This window comes from Myotis yumanensis, unplaced genomic scaffold, assembly GCF_028538775.1.
Source record: "Myotis yumanensis isolate MYYU_CA2020_CCGP unplaced genomic scaffold, mMyoYum1.0.hap1 SCAF_22, whole genome shotgun sequence".
Classification (NCBI taxonomy): domain Eukaryota; kingdom Metazoa; phylum Chordata; class Mammalia; order Chiroptera; family Vespertilionidae; genus Myotis; species Myotis yumanensis.
In genome coordinates, this window is record NW_027223773.1 from 10,674,647 (window position 1) to 10,690,171 (window position 15,525).

The 15,525-nt window shown below is 39.7% G+C and overlaps 1 protein-coding gene and 1 non-coding gene across 5 annotated transcripts in view; both read right to left on the reverse strand.

Moving 5' to 3' along the window:
• The window catches only part of BRINP3 (BMP/retinoic acid inducible neural specific 3), a 227,914-nt gene that overhangs the window by 23,152 nt on the left and 189,237 nt on the right, over positions 1-15,525 (reverse strand). For all 4 annotated transcript variants that reach the window (XM_070401317.1, XM_070401314.1, XM_070401316.1 and 1 more), the window contains one exon: positions 4,270-4,492. In XM_070401317.1, the coding sequence (XP_070257418.1) occupies positions 4,270-4,492 (223 nt within the window). The remainder of the gene's footprint in view (positions 1-4,269; positions 4,493-15,525) is intronic.
• Positions 7,724-7,842, reverse strand: LOC138999380 (5S ribosomal RNA). The gene has a single exon (XR_011469376.1). It is a non-coding gene; the product is annotated as a 5S ribosomal RNA (ribosomal RNA).

Genomic DNA, 15,525 nt, shown 5'->3' on the forward strand with positions numbered 1-15,525 from the left:
GGGTTAATCTGAGTGTCATGCTTTACCAAGAAGAATGAATTATAAAGAAAAACTACATAATGTTGGAAAATAACCTACCTGCCATTATGGAGGAAGTGTCAGAAATCGTTTTATTTATGAAGATGCATTTTGTTTGCTTTTATTTGTATTTCAAGATTTTAGAATATCAGATATTGAAATCCAGTTCTTACAGTGACGAGTTAAAAAAAAAGCTGGGAAGAATATCATAAAGGGAGGACAAAAATCAGAACTTGCAATGGAACTGAGTCACTGGTATTGCTTAGACCAGGGGTGGGCAAACTTTTTGACTCGAGGGCCACAATGGGTTCTTAAACTGGACCGGAGGGCCGGAACAAAAGCATGGATGGAGTGTTTGTGTGAACTAATATAAATTCAAAGTAAACATCATTACATAAAAGGGTACGGTCTTTTTTTTTTTTTTTTTAGTTTTATTCATTTCAAACGGGCCATAGTTTGCCCACGGCTGGCTTAGACACTTCTTTAAAATATATTTTTATTGATTTCATAGAGGGAGAGAGAGAAGGAAACATCAATGATGAGAGAGAATCATTGATTGGCTGCCTCCTGCACACCCCACACTGGGGACGGAGCCTGCAACTCAGGCATGTGTCCTGACCAGGAATCAAACCCAGGACCCTTCAGTCCATAGGCCAACGCCCTATCCACTGAGCCAAACCAGCTAGGGCTGCTTAGCCACTTCTTTAGAAATTTCTGGAAACATACCCCACAAATAGCCAAACTTTTCCCCACTGTATTCTAGAAACTGATTATACTACACATTGGTTTTTAGTTTTCCCAATGTCATTTTATATTCTATTAAAATGAGAATACAAAACAGAAACAATATCTCACATTCCTAGTAGAAGAAAAATGGTCATGGGGAAAACCCCAAATTCAATGAAATCTTGCATCTAGCAAGAAGTCTGCGTGGTTTGTGCCAGGAGTAATAGCTAACATAGGAGTTATGCTGCATTGGAAAAAGGAAGTCAAGAAAAGCCTTTGGCGATCTTTGTTTTCTAAAACTTCAGAACTAAATAAATCAAGTCCTATAGTTTATTGAAACTTGTTCCACATAATATATCTTTATTTTACGTTGCTTATTTATTTATTCTGTATACATCCAACGTGGATTGTTTCATGTTTTCATGCATTCCTTAAATATCTTATACTTTTACGGAAAATTTGGATGTTTAAACTGTTTTTACTAGACATGGATGTGGTTCTTTTTTTGTTTTTATTAATCTTTACCTGAGGATATTTTTCCATTGATTTTTTTAGTGAAAGTAGAAGGGAGGGGGAGAGCCAGAGAGAAAGAAACACTGATGTGAGAGAGACACATTGATTGGTTGCCTCCTAAAAATGTGCCCCGACCAGGGCCGGGGAAGGAGCCTGCAACCCAGGTCATGCCCTTGTCCGGGAATCGAACCCAAGACCCCTTGGTCCACGGGCTGATGCTCTACCACTGAGCAACACCGCAATGTGGTTCTTATATTACACAGGATGGGGCAAAAGTAGGTTTACAGGTGAACAACTGCCAACCTACTTTTGCCCAACCCTGTATTATACCCTGCTCTCTGCTCACTAGCAGTTTCCATTTTTCCACCCACCCTTTACATACACCCGCAGTTTCTATCTCCACATTTTTTGCGATATTAAATTCAGATCTCCTGGTTTCACAAGCACCCATGATCACCATCCTGCCTGCTCAGACCTCCTCCGAGCTTCAGATGTCAATATCCCTCTCTGTCCAGACCTGTTAAGCCAACTTCTTACGGTGAAGCCAACCTGTGCATAACCAAACTCATCCACTTGCTTCCGGACCCACCAGACTCTTCTATTTCCCATTTTTGTTTGCTGGGTAGAACCATCTACTTTAGTGGTTTACAAACTGTATTTAACCCACACGTGAAGCATGACGTTCATTATGTTTAAGTAACAGTGTCTCCCACCAGCCGGGATTCTCTACTTGGGAATCTACACAGGCAGCTATATATAAAAGCACCTTATGTGTAGAAGAAATAAGAAATCTTCAAGGATGCATAAAATAACAAAACGGCAGTGCTCAGAGGAATATTTATAGCTGGAAATGATTATATTTTAAGAAAATGAAAGTTCTTAAATTATAACCTATCTTTTCTCTCTATGAAAGTAAAAAAAAATCACAGTAAGCATAAGCAAACAGAAGGAAGGAAATAATGATTACAGTGGAAAAATCAATTAAATGCGAAAAAATAAAATACAAAGAAAACCAAAAGTTAGTTCTTTGAAACCAAATTGGCACATTTAAATGAATGAAAGAGAGAGAGAGAGAGAGAGAGAGAGAGAGAGAGAGACATCTCAGAGAATGGAAGGAGATATTCGTATATCATATAACTGATGAGAGACCAGCATCCAAATATATAACCTACTCTTACAACGACTCAATAACAAAAGTAAAGTCAAAGGAAGAGTAAGTAAAGAATTTGAATAGACATCTCTCCAAGACAATAGCCACTGAGCACTTAGCACATGCAAAATACTCAGCATCATTACTCTCTGGGAAAGAGAAACTGAACCACGCGAGCCACTTGACGTCCACCGGACGCCTGCAGTCAAAGGAGGGACAACAGCAGCGAGGACGTGGGGTAGGGGAGCTGTCACTCACGGGAATACAAAATGCCGCAGCCACTTTGGAAACCAGCTTGGCAGCACCTCGAAGTGGTAAGTATAGTTACCTTAACTCATCAATTTCACTCCCAGGTATATCCCCAAGGAAATGGAAAACATACCCCCACGTTAAAAAACATACATGAGTGTTCACGGCGGCGTTATTCACACTAGCCAAAAATCAGAGTGAATCAAAATGTCCATCAAAGGATGAATGAGTACATGACATGTGAGAGACCCATACTATTGATACACGCTACGTGGAGGAGCCTGAAAGCACCGTGTTAAATGAAAGAAGCCAGTCACAAAGACACATAGTGCATGGCTGCCTTTGTAAGAAATGTCCACCCAGGTAAAGCTGTCAGGACAGCCGGTTTGTCTTGTTTCTAGAGATAAATAGCCGAGGGCTGGGTGTGGGAGTGTGGGGAGTTACCGCCAACTGGGGCTGGGTTTGTTTTGGGGAGAACAAAAATGTTCTCAACTTAGATTGTGGTGATGGTGACATCAATTTTGAATATCCTAAAATCCAATGAATTGGGGGGAAAATCCCAATGATTGATTTTGAAATTGAATTTTGAAAAATGTATAGACTTTCAGGTGTTTTTTTTTTTTTTCAGGGAAAAAAATCTATAATTATAGATTTCTCCTCTTAATGATTTAAGCATCAAGTCAAAAATGCAAGCATTTTATTACCGAGATAGTGCAAATGCATACTTTTTGTGGTATCATTCTACATTTTCCCTTAACTTTTCATTCTGATGTATTTTTAATCTGACTTCAAATAAATAAATACAATTTTTATTGCACTGTCTGGTCAATATATCGTAAAGTAGCAAATCTAAAAAGTGTGTTTCTCGAAATTAGAGTTCAGACACAGTATTTTAATAGTCTGTCAACATTCATATAAATTATTAGTAACTTCTCCAGCAGTTTTCAGAGATTCACATTGAATAAGGCTTATGGTACTCTGAACACTAATGAAAGAACATAAACTTTAAATTCTTTTAATTCAAAATGACATACAAAGAAATTCCACTCTGTGGCCCTGCTTATCCTAATGCTTTCAATTTAACCATAAGGCTCTGTGTTTTTATATTCACTGTGATACAATTCTTAGTTGACTACCACGCATACCAAGTTATTTTGACTTCTCAATTATAACAATAAAAGAAAAAAGTCTGGTTGGCATGGCTCAATGGTTGAGCACCGACCCATGAACCAGGAGGTCATGGTTCGATTCCCGCTCAGGGTTGCAGGCAGGATCCCCAGTAGGGGGCGTGCAGGAGGCAGCTGATCAATGATTCTCATCATGGATGTTTCTATCTCTCTCCCTCTCCCTTCTATGAAAGTAAAATAAAAAAAAAAATTTTTTTTAAGAAAAGAAAAAAATTAGGAAGTGTTGGTTTGTATGTTCCTCATGTACTATATTACTTTGGAAAGTAACCGCAATTTATGACTTTGAGACCTGAGATCATACTGTGTTTTCTGATGATTGCCTATCATGTGAATAACACTGTGTATCACACACCTGTGTTCAGACATAAGCAGAGCCCCCTGGGAGAACAATGCCCTCAGTTGTCTTCATCGCCACCAACGTCTTACCTTTGTCTTGGCAGGCTGATGAGGGGCTGTTTGTGACACCTCTTGCTGAGGCTAAAGAGCTTGTGCACAATTCTCTGCGCCTTCAGGAAAAGCTGTTTCATGCTGTTCTCCAGTTGTTCGTAGCGGCGCTGAAAATTAGAATCCATTGTCCACAAGTGCATGATGGTAGACGTGTTGAGGAAATAATTCATGGGCAGCCTTTTCATAAAGAACTTGAATTCATCTGGAAAAAGTCATGAAAATCCAATACGTTAATTATAAACAATTATCTTCCTTTTTCTCCAAAACACATTTCACATGTTAATATTAAAAAAAATGAATCCATGCAATTTATTATTGGTGTGTAGCAAATGAATAGAAAGATGTTTTGATGCTTTAATAATATTTTCGTCTTGGTTTCCCTTTAAAATAGAACTTTCAGGGAAGAAGACAAAATAATTTGGTCAGAAAATTGAAGCTAAACTTATTTTTTTCATGTTCTCCTTTTGATGGTCTTTGAATGAACTCTCTCCATAGGTAGTGGTCATTAATTCATCCTTCATTTTTGTCAGTAGTATTAATAAGCCTTTCCAAGTGTTTTATGACAAAGAAATATTTTCAGAAAACTTTATTAGTATAAAATATATATAGTATTATGAAGCACATTTATTAATATTTAAAGAGGGAAAAATTTTTAAAATAGAAAATTATAAGAGTCAACTCTATACTCTGATTATTCACTTTAACCATTTGCAATTTGTTTTGATATAATAGTGTAAAACATAAATGAATACTAAAGAGAGAAAAATAAAAAACATTTAAAGCTCCAATATTGACTCTCATCTTTGTTGTACTAATTATCATGCCTGAAATCATCTTATTTTCAAATGTCTGATTAACCAACAGTAGCAACAAAAGTTGATGCTGCATGAAAATAAATAATAATCTAAAAGGTCTACTAATTATCCAAAAACAAAAAGACAGTTGAGACTATAGCCAAAAGGTAGAAACATCACAATTGGCCATAAAAATAAATGAAGTTTTGATACATGCCACAATGCAAAGGAACCTTGAAAATATGTGAGTTAAAACACAAATATGGTGTGATCCCACTCATGTGAACTCTCTAGCATAGTTTAGTTCACTGAGACAGAAAATAAATCAGAATTCACCAGGGGAGGCTAGAGGGGGGAATGGGAAATTATTGCATAATGACTTCAGAATTTCTGTTTGGGAAGATGATAACTTTTTGGAAACAAGATAGTGGTGATGGTTGCACAACATTCGGAATGTAGTTAATGTCACTGAATTGTACAGCTAAAAAGATTATAATGACAAATGTTACATATTTTATCACATTAAAAATATTAAAATATGATAGCTGAACCTTTCCCTCACCTCTCCTTTTATATCTGAAGTAAATAGTATAAACTGGACTTAGAACATGAACTTTTTGTTGCTTTTAGTATTTATTGAAAATATTTTTGTTGAAAATAATCCGGAAGTACATGTTTGAGTTAACTCCACAAACACACACCAGCATGCTGCAAGATTTGGGAAATGTTTCCAATGGCTGAACAAGTATTACTTGGCAAGTGCGACAGAGTACATTTTAGTCATTTTTGTACCCATTATGAAGTTTTATGGTGTGCATTAAACCCCAGCCTCTCTGTGCCTTAGTTTCCCCCTTTGTAAATGAGATAGAGATTTCCTGATGATAGTCTCATGTACCTTTAAAAGTCTATGATAGTATGAGCAGTTGTTTTAAATGCTAATTTGGTTAGTTTTAAAGACCCAATTCAAAAGCAGTTCTTTTCAGCCTGGCTGCTATGGCTCACTGGTTGAGTGTCAACCTGTGAACCAGGACATCACCTGTTCGATTCCTGGTCAGGGCACATGCCCGGGTTGCAGGCTCGATCCCCAGTAGGGGGCCTGCAGGAAGCAGTCAATCAATGATTCTCTCTCATCATTGCTGTTTCTTTCTCTCCCTCTCCCTTCCTATCTGAATTCAATAAAAATATATATTTTAAAAAACATGGTTATTTTCAAATGTCATTATGGCTATTACTATTATCATTATTATTCAACGGAATTTGGACAGGGTGTGTTAACACTTGTTCTTTGCATGTAGGCACCATCTCTATTAGAGTACCATATTGTCATTAGCACTTCTTAAAATGTGCCATTTCTCACTTGGTAAATGAACCACGTTAATTCAGATACCTGGTTAGAGCAATTAATTTATGTTTATTCCATGTGTTAGGGCTAGCTTGATAGATCCAAGCTACTTCAATGCTAGAATATGCAACTTTTTAACAACGTAACAGAAAATTATATTCATGGATATTAGGGTTGTTATTTCTTCTACAACAAACACATGCAGAGTCATGGCCTCTTTGGGACACTGCAGATATAGACTTTTAACAGAAGGAAAAGTAAAACCAAAGGAATTGATAACACCTTAGCACAAGTGATTCCGAGGAAAGATATTTGCGGATATGTCCATTTGATATGCTTCGAGGCATCTTTTTAAGAAAACAGGGTTACAAATAAGAAATGCATTTTGAAATTCCAATTCCACAGAACCCTACGCTTTGTTTGGTCCCATATGTCTCTTTTGAGAGTTCCGCTCTTTTGAATAAAGGAGCTGATGCCTGGGACTGGGGAGTATCCTGGGAGTAGTCTCAGAACAGATGCCACTACTTTGAAAACTAATCATTCATTTCATTGTCGTCTTTTACGTGAACACGTTTGACAAGCCTTGATTGTTTCGTGGGCATGCATATTTTAATTCTTTCCATTGTTCGTTCTAATGCTATTCTGAAAGTCTCTAAATCGGTAAATTATATTCGCAGTAAAGGATAGCTTAAAATAGAATTTAATTCTATCAAAGTGTACATAATTGTGTCAGCTGAAAACCATCATGGGGTTATTTCTAAGAAACATGGTTTTAACATAACACATGAATAATTACTTCATGATAAAGTCATTAAGAGTCACCACCGACAGTCACCCAAACCATTTATTGGACACCTGCTGTACACAGAACAAACAGCTGTCTCCGTCTAGGAGAGAGAATACGAATAAGCCTTTCATCTTATTTTTTTAAAATGGCAAATAGACGCGAAATACATTTAAGTGCTAGAAATAACATCTCCAGTATCTGAAATTCATTCTACTTAGAAGTCAGTAGAATCCCCAGAAAGATTCCTGTGGAGATATTTTCCCTCTCATCTATGGCAACTGGTAAAATTCACATATTTGTAGGATACAAAAGTGAGATATGAATGACACATTAGAATTATGATGTGCGCTGGTGATTTACAAAACTACAAAGAGGGGATGCCAGATAACGTCGTATCCTACAATCATGTCCAAAGTCAAGTAGAAGATGAAGTGCCATTGCTTTCCCCCCTCCCCCTTTTTTTTTCTTAATCTACCATCACTTTTCTTTTCTTTTTTTTTTTTTTTTTTAAGCCTACAGCACCCGGCATTCCCAGGCGGTCTCCCATCCAAGTACTAACCAGGCCAGACCCTGCTTAGCTTCTGAGATCAGACGAGATCGGGCGCGTTCAGGGTGGTATGGCCGTAGACTACCATCACTTTTCAAACAGCAATTGTACAGGGACTTGCCATACTTTGTGGGGCAAATACAGTTATAAAAGAAAACAGGGTGATCTCATGTAATCTGGAAATATCCATTTAAGAATGTTATCAATTGAGTATTTTTGCCCTGTATAATCTTGAGGACTAGAGAGAAAATAACACCCACCACAATAATAATAATAATAGTAATAATAATCATCATAGTAATAAACATCACCTACGCTGGCAGGAATTTATAGTCACTCAGTCTTCCTAACAAAACTAATTCACAGGAAGCAAAGAATAATGCAAAGGGAAATGCATGGTATTAATGAATTCTGTGGAGGCAGAGAGAATCAGGCCAATGACAAGTTTCCAATAAATTACAGAAGACTAGCTAGGCACCATGTTAACTCCAGGCTGCTGCTGCTTCTCCATGAAAAATAAAGTATTTTTAAAAGTAGCACAACCAGGTCTGTTGCTCCCCACCACCCTTCCCCCTGATAGAAACGCTAGTGAACACTTGATATCTAATTAGCTAATTTTAAATTAATGATCTGTCTCTCTCTATTAATACGAGTTCTTACTTTGGGCAGGAACTCTTTTAAGTGCTTTAAATATTAATTCAATTCCCCCAATAACCCTTCATGTAAATTTTACTGGAGTAGTTTTGTATGTAGAATGCAAATCATCTTCAGTTTCCTAACTCTAATGTCGGCAAAATTATTACTAACACTAATGTATTTACATATTGATCCCATGTAATTATATATTATTTATCCTCTTTATCTGCATGGTTCACAGTTGAACAGGTGAGAGTGGGTAAGTGAACATTTTCAGGGTGAAAGGGAACCAGCCATGAATGCCCATGCCCTGATTTGTGTTTCTGCCTGTACTGACGGGCACGGGAAACCTTGACCAATACAGTTGATCACATATTTCTAAATATTCAGACTCTCTCTTCAGAGCTGCTTTAGAATATATTTTCAAAGGCGTTCTTACAGCCCTAGCTGGTTTGCTCAGTGGGTAGAGCGTCAGCCCGTGGACTGAAGGGCTGTGGATTTGATTCCAGCCAAGGGCATGCACCTTGGTTGCAGGCTTGATCCACTTTATACTTATGGGAAAGTACTTCCAAAGCTGACAAATAAACATCAAGTTGCATCTACCACTGACCTTCAAAGTTATTGCCCAACCAGGGTCCCCTTTAATAAAGCTATTTCTTATCACCTGAGAGCCACGTTTTCCCAGAAGATAGTATGGATTCTTGTACATTCTTCTGGTTCAAAGATCTGCCTAAAAAACAAATTCACTGCAAAGCTTGACAGGACAGCAATACTGCCCTTAAGTAGGTAAGAAGCCAGATGGATAAACAAGTGGGAAATTGAGTGGGAAGCGCTGATGGGAAGAGAAGCTGTGACAGGAAATTCCATCCTGCGGGGGCAGAAAGTAAGTAAAGGCTGAAATGAAATCGGATCCATGAGGAAGTGCTACCAACATACACATTTTTTAAAGATATTTTTTATTGATTTCAGAGAGGAAGGGAGCGGGAGAGAGAGAGAGAGAGAAAGAAAACCATCAATGATGATAGAGAATCACTGATTGGCTGCCTCCTGCACGTCCCCCACTGGGGATCAAGCCCATAATCCGGGCATGTGCCCTTGACTGGGAATCAAACCATGACCTCCTGGTTCATGGGTCAACGCTCAAGCACTGAGTCACACAGGCCAGGCCAACATACACATTTTGACTCACTCCACGATCCTGACTAGAATGGGTCGAGTTTTACTTTTACAAAGATTTTTTTTTTCTCTCCAAACATTTGTAAGGGATCATTTCAATGGTTTGTGTCAGTTGAGAATTTTCTCAGCTTCTCCATTAAACCACTAGTACGACTTGGCCACATATCCATGCAAGTCTACTTAAACCGTCCTATGCGCCAGGAGCGTAGAGTTTATACTGATATTGACAGAATACTATAATGGGGCATAAAGTTAATGGCAATCCTGTTCACTTGCTTGTGAACTGGCTGAATTTATAAGGCAGCAAAATTATGGGTTCCCAAGGGCATAAATCAGAAACCGATCCTAATCCCTTCGTAGCTGCCTAGAAATAAATTATGTTTGTCCGGAGTCTTTTCTTTTTCTCTGAAAGATGCATCATATTTTTATAATAAAATACGTTATAGCATCATATTTTCACATTAAAATACTTCATAACATGGTAAGCCAATTAATCTGTCTTTCATTAGCTTGCCTTTTTTTTTTTTAATGAATCTCCCTTCCAGTGTTTGAGAAATTACCCAAACAGAGCTTTATCTGTAAGTATAAAATCCACAAGGCTCAGGTGCCCTTACAAAGTAGATGCATCAGATGTAACCACCCCGAGCTGGAATTTTAAACTGTTGATGCAATAATAGCCAAATAGATCCAGAGACATTGAAGCCTGCAACTGACTGACAAGATTCAGGGGGACAGGGGTGGGTGGGAACAGATTAACCAAAGAACTTCTATGCATAACCCAGGGACACAGACAATAGTGCAGAGAAAGCCTGGGGAGTGGGCAGGAGCAGGGGGCCAATGAGGGGAGGGGGCAGGGGACATCTGTAATACTTTCAACAATAAAGATAAATTAAAAAAGAAGAAGAGGCAACCTAGAGCCATTTCTTAGGAGATGGTGATTGTGGCAGCAATGGTGGTGGTTAGTGCGCTGGCACGCTCATAGCCTCCGCAGTAATGATCTCGTTAAATAAACCTGCGAGATTTTAGACTCTGTCCTGACTATAGAACACAGGAGTAGGCTCCCATAGCTTTCTTGGAGGTTCTGTGTGTGGCCCAATATCTGTAAATGAATGTATCGGGCGAGGGCGGATAGAGCCTGTTTTTCATACTTGCAGCCAAGGGCCTGGGCTGGTAGAGGTGCTGGTGTCAGACACAGTGGCCACAGTCTCCATGGGCAGCAGAGAGAATATGTACTCAGTTTCCTAGACTAGGTGGGTGGGGGGGGGGGTCTTTATTTTTTTAAACATATTATTTGTATTGATTTCAGACAGAGAGGGAGAGAGAGAGAGAAACATCAATGATGTGTTCATCAGTTTATTTTGTTCATTAGATTCCACATATGAGTGACCTGGAGAGTATCAGGCTAAGTGAAATAAGCCAGTCAGAGAAAGTATCACATGATCGCACTCATAGGTGGAAAAGGCTTTTTAAATCCATACAGTGCTAAGGGTGGAACTTAGACAACAGAAATGCCACCTGGGCTGGTCTAGAATGAAGAGCTTGTTGTAGAAATAACAGTTGGGACTTTGCCTACATAAAACTGAATGAAGGACATGAAAAATTCAAAGACTGAGTGAGGGTGAGCTGGTTACTACAAATAGAGCTGGAATGCTTAAAGAGCCGATGCTCCCCCACTTTCTTCTCAAAGCACAGACCGAGTGCTAGAAACTTCCACAGGGTTTGCTCAAGAAATCATCTATGTCTCCTGGCTGTAGGGCTTCAAAACAAACTTGGATCCCAAGGTTGAATGTCAACGCCTGCCAGATGTCGTCACCGTTAGGAAAAAAACATGGATTAGGAAGGTAAGTGTAGACCAGGAGTCCTCAAACTTTTTAAGCAGGGGGCCAGTTCACTGTCCCTCAGACCGTTGGAGGGCTGGACTATAGTTTAAAAAAAAACTATGAACAAATTCCTGTGCACACTGCACATACCTTATTTTGTGCCGGAGGCCGGTCCATCCTTGCTGCTTGACGCAGTCGCTGCAGGAAAGAGGCATCTGCACAGCATGTATTTCAGTGGACCTGGCGTATGTAGCATACTGTTTTTAATATGTTTGCTCCCTTTAGCGCCATGTGTTTTAACCAAGGTCACCTCTCCGAGAAAGGTTGTTTCCCCAGGTGGGGATCTTTCCCTGAGGTTAGGGAGGGGATACAACCCCTTAATTAAGTGCCAGGCGGGTAGTTAAGTTACATGGTCTTTACTCCCTGGAATGGAGATGAGAAACACCTTAACCCTTATAATAGAAATTGACGGGATTGGAATCGGCTGGTATAAATACGGATGTAATAAGACAATAAACATCAGATCCTCATCAGTTCCTGACCAGAACTCCGACCAGAACTTTGGCTGGAGATCCTGGCTATAGGTCCTGACTGGGCTGCTGACCAACTGAAGGCTGTCTTCGTGTCATTCCTTCTTCGCCGACTCCGTCCACACCTTTGGGGACCCCTGGACCTGCTGGGATTGGACCCCAGCAATTTTGAAGTAAAAAAACAAAACGGGAACAAATACAATATTTGTATTTGCATGTGGCCTGCGGGCCGTAGTTTGAGGACCCCTGGCTGTAGACGAAAAGGGGCCACACGCTAACCTGACCAGCTCAGGGGAGGCCTGTGTGACAGCCTTGCAAACTCCGAGCCCTAAAGTTACCACAAGGATGGCCTGAAATGAAAACTTATTCATGAAAAAGCAGCTTATGGTGGGTAGTCATGTCCTAGGCTGGGATCTTCCCTGACAAAGGTCAATCTTTACCTTCACTGAGCCTGCTGTCATTTTGCATCAACGATAACATATCGTTGGGATGTCAAATTAATGTTCCTTCTTCTGGACCCTTCAAAGCACAAGCACTGCACCCCTCATTGTTACTGAGTTACTTGTTGACTGTTAACTACCCTGCACCCACCTAAATAAAAGAAGCCTGTGTCTATCATTTTACTTCTTATCCAATCCCAGAGGTTTCCCTGCTGTGCTCTCTCCCGCCTCCCTAATCTTATCACCAAAGCATTTCAGGTAACCCCCGTGTCTCCTCTTTTGATTGTAATGTATCAAACAAGGTGCAGAACTGCCCATCTCCAGAGCCTTATCTCAATCCCTTGAGATTCTTCTCCCCAGCAATTGTCGACGGTGTGGCTCAAACTCACAAGGAACTGGAGGACAAAGGGGAGATCTGGGGTTAACTCACAGTGGTCCAAAGCACTAAGGATGCTTGCTTTCCCTTATAGAATAGAAACGGCTGCCCCTGCTCATGGACTAACCCGGTCTTGCTTTCACTCATTGCAACGACCTTCATAAAAAGAACGACCTTCACTGAGAAGCCACTGTTCATCACGCTCCACTTCCATCACCCAGCAGGCCCAAGGCGCGCTGATTGAACATGTTCTAAGGTGAGACTGAGTTTTCAATCAGCTTTTAAGAATTCGCTAATTTTCGTTGGACAAAGAACAGTAAATGCTTTGGTACAAAGCGCGCCTGCCGGCACCTCTGATGAACACCCCATTGGCTGGGAAAACCTCTGAGTGTGAGAATCAGGTGAGCGCCCCGATTTCCATGAGGCTAGTAGCAGCTATTAACCATTACAGCAGTGGTTCTCAACCTTCTGGCCCTTTAAATACAGTTCCTCATGTTGTGACCCAACCATAAAATTATTTTCGTTGCTACTTCATAACTGGAATGTTGCTGCTGTTATGAATCGTCATGTAAATATCTGATATGCAGGATGTATTTTCATTGTTACAAACTGAACATAATTAAATCATAGTGATTAATCACAAAAATAATATGTAATTACATATGTGTTTTCCGATGGTCTTAGGCGACCCCTGTGAAAGGGTCGTTCAACCGCCAAAGGGGCCTCGACCCACAGGTTGAGAACCGCTGCATTAGAGGCACAGTGGGCGTAGATATTGCAATAAACGGGCCTGATGTCTTTAAATAAATTCCTTTTCTGCTGCAGTCAGATTCTATTCTTGCAAAAATGCTGACTGACATAGAGCTACTTGGGGCCTCGAAGGTAAGTACAGTCCAGAGTCCCCAAGAGTGCCGCAAATATTTATTGTTTCCACTGAGCCAATCACTGAGCTAGCTAAGCATTAGTGCTACAAAAATAATCATTATTATAGCTGTAATAGTACTTTATAGATTTCCTGTATAGATAATTACCATGAAAACATAATAACATGACTTTTGCATAATTAGAAATAAATAAAGGCCAGCTATTATTTTTTGTTTTTATCATGTACAGTGGGGCCTTGACTTACGACTTTAATTCGTTCCGAGATCGAGCTCGTTAACTCAAATTACTCTATCAACTCAATGTAAAAAAATCGGCCGATAGACAGCTGGCATCTCAAAACACTCGTTAGTCGGAACACTCGTAAGTCAAGGCCCCACTGTATTCAGTGTTTCTATGTGGGCCGTGCTCAGAACTTTGCCTGGATTATCCCATTCAATGCTCACAAGGCTCCTAGGAGATGGGTACTATTACGCAATGAGAAAATGTGCCTTAGGAAGGTTCGGGAATTGTTTGCAGTGCCTCATTCATTCATGACAGCCCGGCACAAACCAAGTCTGGAAAAAAGCATGGCTGCTCCGCCTTCACACACACAAACTCTTGAGCATTGACAGGGAAATAAAATAGTATCTCCCACATCGAAAGGGTGCTTTTGTTTGCTGGGCTTTTCACAAACATGATCACATCCAAGCTCATCATAACCGCGCATTAGACGGGCTGGTTTTATTGAGATATGATGTGAAACTAATTCAAATTATGGGATCATTGCACAGAGGCAACTAGAAGAGAAAAATGAGAATAATAGATTCAAGGGAATATAAAAGCAGAGATCGTTATATATTTCTTGAGGGTTAGGACAATGTTTTATTTTTCTTTGTATTCTCCCTTTCCAAAAGCCCAAGACGGCACATTGCACATACTATGAATTAAGTATATATTTCTTAAGTGGTTTGACCAATTGACAAGATCCAGGAAGGAATGGTTAAAGCTAAGTACGAGTGCATGCAAAATATTTAGTTTGGAAAAGTAATATTGAACTTAATCATATAAAATATGAAATTACACTTGGCTCCTGTGGGGGGAAAAAGTTGAATAAGATGTATTACATTTCTAAGCTTTTATATTACTACTAGAGGCCTGATGCACAAAATTTGTGCAAGAATAGGCCTTCCTTCCCCCGGCTGCTGGCACCGGCTTCCCTCTGGCACCAGGGACCTGGGCTTCCCTGGCAGCACTGGCTTCATCCGGAAGGACATTCTGTCTAATTAGCATATTATGCTTTTATTATTACAGAAGATGGATAAAGGGAATTCAGGTTGGAAGTAACACTGCGAGATAAAAACCATATATTAATTTCTTAACATATGGATGAGAATCTGCCATATGAGTTCCAAGTAGTGAAATTACTGTATGTAAACTTGAGAGTATTCATAAATAATGAATCAAGCTATGCTGCACTCACATGTGATCACTGGTTATCAGCAAAACTAAAAGTATATGCTCATGATCGCAATAGGAAAATTTACAGTCAGTATTTTTTAAGTATCAAGCACTGTTCTAGGCACTTGCCTCTCTACATTCTACACAGTAGTTATTGCTGTTATGCTCTTTGTATTAAAATAATAACCGTGCACCTGGCTGGTGTGGCTCAGTGTTTGAGCATCGACCTATGAACCAGGAGGTCACGGTTCGATTCTGGTCAGGGCACATGCCCGGGTTGTGGGCTCGATCCCCAGTAGGGGGCGTGCATCATCACAGATGTTCTCTCTCGCTCCCTCTTCCCTCCTCTCTGAAATCAATAAACAAACAAAAAATAAACAAATAAAATGGTTACTAGAGATGCTGAGTAAATCTCCCCAGGTATGAAGCCTTGTAAGAGATACCTAGAGAAAAACTGCTGAACAC